The sequence below is a fragment of the Cannabis sativa genome, chromosome 1 (genome assembly GCF_029168945.1).
Source record: "Cannabis sativa cultivar Pink pepper isolate KNU-18-1 chromosome 1, ASM2916894v1, whole genome shotgun sequence".
NCBI classification, from domain to species: domain Eukaryota; kingdom Viridiplantae; phylum Streptophyta; class Magnoliopsida; order Rosales; family Cannabaceae; genus Cannabis; species Cannabis sativa.
This window is the reverse complement of record NC_083601.1, coordinates 47,059,444-47,066,966: the sequence shown is the minus strand read 5'-3', so window position 1 is coordinate 47,066,966 and position 7,523 is coordinate 47,059,444. Positions and strand designations below refer to the sequence as shown.

At 36.5% G+C, this 7,523-nt stretch overlaps 1 protein-coding gene across 2 annotated transcripts; it reads left to right on the top strand.

Annotated features, from left to right (window-relative positions):
• Window positions 1-482: 482 nt before the first annotated feature.
• Window positions 483-4,953, top strand: LOC133033565 (zinc protease PQQL-like). Of its 2 annotated transcripts, XM_061108417.1 has the most exons (10): window positions 552-1,453; window positions 1,602-1,848; window positions 1,921-2,046; window positions 2,638-2,775; window positions 2,877-3,011; window positions 3,145-3,402; window positions 3,499-3,636; window positions 3,719-3,788; window positions 3,876-4,089; window positions 4,816-4,953. In XM_061108417.1, exons 1-10 carry the CDS (start codon window positions 1,359-1,361, stop codon window positions 4,877-4,879), a joined length of 1,485 nt encoding a protein of 494 aa, XP_060964400.1. In that variant the 5' UTR covers window positions 552-1,358; the 3' UTR covers window positions 4,880-4,953. The 2 variants fall into 2 exon arrangements, with proteins under 2 accessions (XP_060964401.1, XP_060964400.1); XM_061108418.1 differs by lacking the exon at window positions 4,816-4,953 and having other exon boundaries at window positions 483-1,453; window positions 3,876-4,285.
• The last annotated feature ends 2,570 nt before the right edge of the window (window positions 4,954-7,523 follow it).

Here is a 7,523-nt window from a genome sequence, read left to right as displayed (position 1 = left end):
ATCGAACTCACCAACACAACATTCACATTCACGAACCCCTTACCATTTGTGCTGTACCACTATTATGCATATTTTTTCAATCAAATATTTATATATATTATATATTTTAATTTTAATTTTAATTTATGTATATTAATTTTAATTTTTCGGGGCCTCAAAAGTTGTGGGGCACAGGGCCTATCTTGCCCTACCACCCTCTATTTGTGATGATGGTTACAATAAAAATGTAACCATTGAAACCTCTTCCATATATATTATTATATTAAAAGATAGATATATATTTTATTGAATAATAATAATAATAATAATAATAATAATAATAATAATAATAATAATAATAATAATAAAAGGTGTTATAAATGATGTGAGTTATAAAAATGAAGAGATACTATAATTTAATGATACAAAAATATATGGTTTGAAATAAAACAAAAAAAATGATTAAATTAGAAAAAATGAGAGAAGAAAGATTAAAAGGAAAAGATCATTTAGGATGCCACATGGAAGGTTTTAAACTTTCCTTTATATTGATATATTGATATTTTTTCTTTTTTTGCTGGAGAACCAATCTCTATTGCAGAAAACCAGAGGCAAAACAAAGTTCACAAACAGAAAAACCAGAAAAAAGAAGAAAAAAAACCAGAAAAAAGAAAAAAACAGCAAATGTTCACACGGCCACAAGAGGGACCAAGTCCTCTGCAGAAAATAAACCAGAAACCGAATGTAAAATCGCCCACTTTGCAAGCTTGTGAGCAGCTAGAACACCAGCACGGGGTGTCCATTCAATCTTCACGTCAGGGAGAGCATCAAGCATCTCCACCAGCTGCCAGAAAACACCAGCCAGCCGCCAATCCGGAGCCCTCCGAGCATGTAAACCAAGCACCAGCAGTTGACAATCTGAGGCAATAACCATCCGGTTCCAGCCCCTCATAGTACACCACTTCACCGCATGAACTAACGCCACCAATTCAGCCTCCAGTGGCTGAGTTGCCTCATAACACACAGCCATAGCCTCCGACAAATTGACCTCCGAGGTAGCCACCACTATCCCAGCTGCAGCACGAAGATCCTTGAACGCTGCATCCACTAGTAACACCGGATTACCTGTGTATAATGCAGCAGGGCTGTGCTGCAGACCACCAGCAGTTGTAGGAGACTCCCAAGCCGAAAGGAGATAGGCAACAGCACTAGTCACCTTGGCAAGAACACCTCTCCAAGTAGGACTGATCTGATCGTGAAAGGCTCTATTGTGGGCAATCCACAAAGCATCAAACAAGCAAACCCCAAATCTCAGAAATTCACCCAAGACTTCCGCATCAGCACCTTTCAAGAACTCCGGAGATAAGAGCCACACCACCATGTCTCTAGGAGCACCAAAGTTAAGTGTATCACTTCTAATAGCCCAACGACTTGCAAACCACACGGCCTTAGCAAGCGGACACTTGAAGAATAGGTGTAGGGCTGAGTCCTCCGCTGCACCACAGATCACACTTCCCATCTTGATTTTTATGTGCATTATTGAACAAGCTTAAATGATAATAAACACACACACACATGCACACACTTATGATAGTCAAGCTAATTTGTTGAGTTAATGGCAGATCAGTTTTGGAAGAGGACGATGAGCGTGGAGTTGCGCACATAGTTGAGCACCTTGCTTTTAGCGCCACTGAGAAATACACAAATCATGATATTGTGAAGTTTCTTGAAAGTATTGGTGCAGAATTTGGTGCCTGCCAGAATGCAGTAACATCTGCTGATGACACTGTTTATGAGCTGTTTGTTCCTGTTGACAAGCCTGAACTATTATCACAGGCCATTTCAATTTTGGCAGAATTCAGCACAGAGGTACATTAAATTTATTTTCAATGTCCTTCTGTTTTGTATTTTTTATTCAAGTTGCTAATTATTTGTTTGTAGGTTCGTGTCTCAAAAGATGATTTGCAAAAAGAAAGGGGTGCTGTAATGGAAGAATACAGAGGGAGCAGAAATGCCACTGGAAGGATGCAGGATGCAAATTGGATTTTGATGATGGAAGGTTCAAAGGTATTGCTACTATACTTTCCCCGCTAACTAAAGGAGATGTTTCAAATTATGTTTACTCTTGCTTTGTACAACCACTTGAATGCAACTCATCCTCATGAAACTAGTCTATGAGTGGAGGTTGCCCATGTGGTTTATTACCGACCAATTTCATATTTAGTCAATGTGGGGTCCTGCAATACATTCTTTTTCAAGCCAACATCCACGGTCTTTCAAGCTGCCTCTTATGCAATGAGGCCCCCCACTAGAAAGTGCTGGTTCGGATATCATTTGTTACAACCAATTGGGGAGAGCTCATTCCCATAAGCCTAGCCTATGAAAGGAGGGTGCCCAAATGTTTATATTATAAACTAGCAACATATATATCTTATTTGTGACTTGTAATGTCAATGTATGACTACAATTCGTTGGAAAGGATGTTCCTCATTCTGGTTGTGTCATGTCATCTGCAATTAGCATGTATATAAATGCATATTTCTCAATCATTTGAGCCTCAGACCTGTATTTTTATGATTTTTGACAGAAATTCCTAACTTGAAAGTTTAAGACTTCTATTAAATTTCATCATTCCTTAAAATCCTTGGTTTAATGCAGTACGCCGAACGGTTACCAATTGGATTAGAGAAGGTGATTCGGAATGTGTCAGCTGAGACTGTGAAACAGTTTTATAAGAAGTGGTACCATTTGAGCAATATGGCAGTGATAGCAGTTGGAGATTTTTCTGATACAGAGGTTTGATGTTTTGACACATGGAAATGATGTTTTAAGAATTCGTTTAGATTTGAAATAATTTAATGATTTATGTCTCTTTCCCTTTCTTTCTCTTTCTCAAGAGTGTAGTTGAGCTGATAAAGACTCATTTTGGACATAAAGTTTCAGCACCTGAACCTCCAGTAATACCTACATTTTCTGTTCCATCTCATAACGAACCGCGCTTTTCATGCTTTGTTGAATCTGAAGCTGCTGGGGTTAGTAACTTAGTACAACATGAATATCTATATTTATTTGCTTGCTTTATTACTTTTGTATAGAAGCATTCTTGTTATATCTCGAACTATGCCATTTGGATCTTGTGTGTTTTAATTGTTATGCATATTGCAGTCTGCAGTAATGATTAGCTATAAGTTGCAAGTGGGTGAACTGAAGACAGTGAGGGACTATAAAGATTTACTTGCAGAATCCATGTTTCTCCATGCTCTGAACCAGAGATTTTTTAAAATCTCTCGAAGAAAGGATCCACCTCATTTCTCATGCTCAGCTGCTGCAGAAATTCTGGTTGATCCATTAAAGGCTTATATAATGACATCATCTTGCAAAAAAGGAGGGACCATTGAAGCCCTGAAATCAATGCTGATTGAGGTATTCTTGATTTACTTCAAGATGTCGTCCTTTCAAAACAAATATATTATATATATAATGTGTGCTCTTTTATTGTTAATGACATCGGTGTATCAGGTCGCCAGGGTACGGATACACGGATTTTCAGAACGAGAAGTGTCTATAGTTCGATCTCAGCTTATGTCAGAGATTGAATCTGCGTATTTGGAACGTGATCAAATGCAATCATCAAGCTTGCGGGATGAATATTTACAGGTATATCCAATTAATTTCAAAGTACATGAACAGTTTCCAAATGCATATCATTTACAAGAAGCATTAATATTTCTTTTGGCAGCATTTTCTCCGAAATGAACCTGTAATCGGGATTGAGTATGAAGCTCAACTTCAGAAGACTATTTTGCCACGTGAGTTTGCTGCATTTCTAAATAAAATCTTGTAGCAAATGCTTGTTCTTGGGTATAAACACATACTTATGCTTTCTCCACCTGTAGATATTTTGGCATCAGATCTATCCAAGTACGCAGAGAAGCTTCAAACATCATGTAGCTGTGTAATTAAGACAATTGAGCCACGAGCTTCTGCAGTAGTAGATGATCTTAAAGATGTTGTATCGAAGATTAATGCTGCGGAAAAAGAAGGAAAAATTGCACCATGGGATGAAGAAAAAATTCCTGAAGAAATTGTTTGTACAAAACCAAATCCAGGGTAAACTCACTTGTTATTTTTATATTCTCTTTATTTTTTTTTTCAATTTTTACTATTGGCTGCATTTTCTGTGTTCTCCTCACTCGAGTGAGCCACCTCTATTCTTTTTTTACAAGATTAGATGTTTGCTTCTGCAATGTGACTACTAGGATTTGATTTTGAATATTTTTATATTTAGTTACAAAGTTCTAATACTGTGGAATTTAATTTCTAATATGTTATTAATAAAGAAAAATAGCCTCTGTATGGGCTGAGAACAAGGAATACAGAACGAATAAAAGAAGCTACATAAATTACATCTATTCTTTATAGTACTAAGATAATCCAGTTCGATTTCAATCCAATCATAACTAACTATCCAGTCCAATCATGTGTACTAATGAGCCCTCACTAACCGCATAGTGTCTCATATCATTAGATCTATGGCAACTTTTATGCTGTGAGCTAAATTGATTTTTGCTTTTGCATCTTTGATAAACAAAATGAATTATTATAGCCATAGTTGGTCACATCCTACTCTCATTTCACTCTATCTAGAAAACTCTTCATTTCGCTCTTCCCTTTGTTCGACTAGTATTACTTTTCTCAGTATTGAGTAATTTGTTGTAATGTTGTAGTGTGAAAGTCATTGTCAACCAATGTGTTTGTATTAATTATGAGAATTCAGGCTACAGTGTGCCATACATAATTTAATTCTTCGCCTGTTCATATACTTTTATTTTTCAGAGAGATAGTGCAGCAGTGTGAATATCCAAACATTGGAGCCACAGAATTAATTTTATCAAATTAATTTTCTCTTTTCATCATTACAATTTAAGGCATATATTTGAACATAATAATCAACATTATTATTGTTATTAAAGGGGGTCAACCAATGTTAGTTCAGCTTTACAAAAAGTTGATCACAATTTCCATTACAAAAATATTTGAACATAATAATCAACATTATTATTGTTATTAAAGGGGGTCAACCAATGTTAGTTCGTCATCTACTTATTGCTTTATGTAGATGACATGCTTATTATAAGTCAAGAAAGGTCTAGGGTTGATATGGTTAAGGCTCTACTCAAGACAGAATTTGAAATGAAGGACCTTGGAAATGCTACCAAGATCCTTGGGATTTCTATACTAAGGGACAGGGACAAAGGAAAACTAGTACTTAGACAGGAAGATTACATTGAGAAAATCATAGATAAATTCTCAATGAGAGATGCTAAGGTTGTTAAGCAACCTATTACTAGTCAGTACACACTTTCTAAGGAGCAATGCCCTAAGACAGAGAAGGAAATTGAATCTATGAAGGATGTATCCTATTCTAATGCTGTAGGGTCTGTAATGTACTTAATGGTTAGTACAAGACCTGATTTGGGATTTGCTATGAGTGTACTTAGCAAATACATGGCTAATCCAGGAAAAGTTCACTGGCTAGCCATGAAATGGGTGTTCAGGTATCTACTTGGGACAACTAAGGTTGGATTAACCTACAACAGACAGAAAGCTAATACTATAATTGAAGGCTACAGTGACTCAGACTATGCAGGGGATAGGGATAATAGGAGATCTACATCTGCCTATTTCTTTCTAATTGGAGGTAATTGTGTAAGCTGGAAAGTTCAGTTCAACCTGTTGTGGCACTATCAACTACAGAAGCTGAGTATGTGGCCACAACTGAAGCTATAAAGGAAGCAATATGGTTAAAAGGTCTAATGAAAGAACTAAACCTACTTAAAGGAGTGCCTACTGTATATTCAGACAGCCAAAGCTGCATATTCCTATGTAAGAACCCTATGTTCCATGACAGAACAAAACACATAGAAATCAAGTATCACTTTATCAGGGATAAAGTGACATAAGGTGAAATAGATATTGAGAAGGTGCCTACTGAGGATAACCCAGCAGACATGGGAACTAAGATTGTGACTCTTAACAAGTTCACACATTGTATGAACTTGTTAAGAATCGACTCAGGAGACTAAAAGTAGGACCTATCAAGCTAAGACTCTCAGAGATAAACAAATCAAGCATCAGGACTGGTTATAAGAGGAATTCAGGTGGAAATTGTTGAGTAAATTCCACTTATAACCAATCCCTTATACAAATATCCACATTAGCAAAGTAAAAACAGAAACAAACAAGTTGACTCGATCCTAGGGTGGCTTCGCCTCTAGTGGATCAAGACTTAGTAGTTAGTTACAACTGAAATTGTAACTAACTTCTAAGACCTTGATCAACCGACTCTACTACACTATAAAAGAACAAATCAAAGCAAATAACCCTAAGATCTAAGCCAGAAAATCAGATCAGAAAAAGAAAGAGAGAAAGAAAAGAGATAAACCCTAGATTTAGTCTTCTGCTCCAAGATCAAAACATGAGAAACCAGTTCTCATGGTGAGAAGCTCGAAGGAGGAAGTACATGCACAAGAAAAACAAAGTAGAGAGTTAGATCGAGAACAAATCTAAAGAAAACAACAAAATATAAACTGTAAAGAGAGGAATCGAGTTTACCTGGTCGATTTCTGTGACAGGAAGCTCTAAAAGTTTGTAAATCAACCTTGTGATAATGGATATCAAGCTTCTATCTCTGAGAAGAGCTTGACAGAGACGTAGCCCAGATTTGGGTGAACTCTGAAACAAATTCCGGTGTTTTCTCTCCTTATTTTTCATCTTTTACTCATCTAATCTAATCTGTGTTTGTGTGTGGGTATGGATCTGGGTTTCAGAGCTAGAATCGAGCAAGTTCTCAAAGAGAACTTGCTCTGCTAGGGTTTCGAGTTTGTGAGGCTGTGTGTGAGTTGTGTCTGAGTGTTTAGGGTTCTAGACTCTTCTACTGAGTCTTTGAACCAAAGGTTCAATACGACATCAAGATTGGTGTCGTGGGGGTTTAAACGGTGCCGTTTAGTCTAAGTTTTTTACTTGGACTAGGAAAGGTCATTTCTGACCTTGAGACTGATATTTAATCTTTGTTGGTGTAGGGTTAAAGCAGTAAAATCCTACAGTTTTAAACAGTCATTTAACTTTATTAGCGAAGGTTTTCTAAAAAAACCGTTTTGAAAACTGACGGGAATAAGCGATTTTGTAGTAGTGTTGGGAACTCTTTTCAATATTCTTTGTTGTGTGGTGGTGATTTAAATAAAATTTTATATGCTCATGAAAAAGAAGGGCGAGTGTGAGATTGTCCTATCTTATACATAACTTCTAAAGTGCTTTAGATGAGTGTAGTTTCATGAATATGAGTTTTTCTAGACCAAAATTTACTTGGTGTAATTGTCATGAGAATTCTTCTTTTACTTAAGTGGATATGAATTACGAATTTTGCCAAAACCGTCTCTAAAAGTCCTTTCTATAGTAGTGTAGAGAAATTAGAAAGGGAAACACAAGAGAAAAAGGAAGTAAGAAAAGAGAAAAAGTTGAAAGATTTGTGGATCCTGGCATTC

What these genes read in the sequence shown, in the direction of transcription:
- LOC133033565 (XM_061108417.1), top strand. Translation starts at nt 1,359, where the DNA reads ATGTCTCTAGGAGCACCAAAGTTAAGTGTATCACTTCTAATAGCCCAA. An exon ending in TTGAATCTGAAGCTGCTGGG is followed by an intron (nt 3,012 to 3,144) that starts GTTAGTAACTTA and finishes TGCATATTGCAG; the next exon opens with TCTGCAGTAATGATTAGCTA. An exon ending in TGTACAAAACCAAATCCAGG is followed by an intron (nt 4,090 to 4,815) that starts GTAAACTCACTT and finishes TTTATTTTTCAG; the next exon opens with AGAGATAGTGCAGCAGTGTG.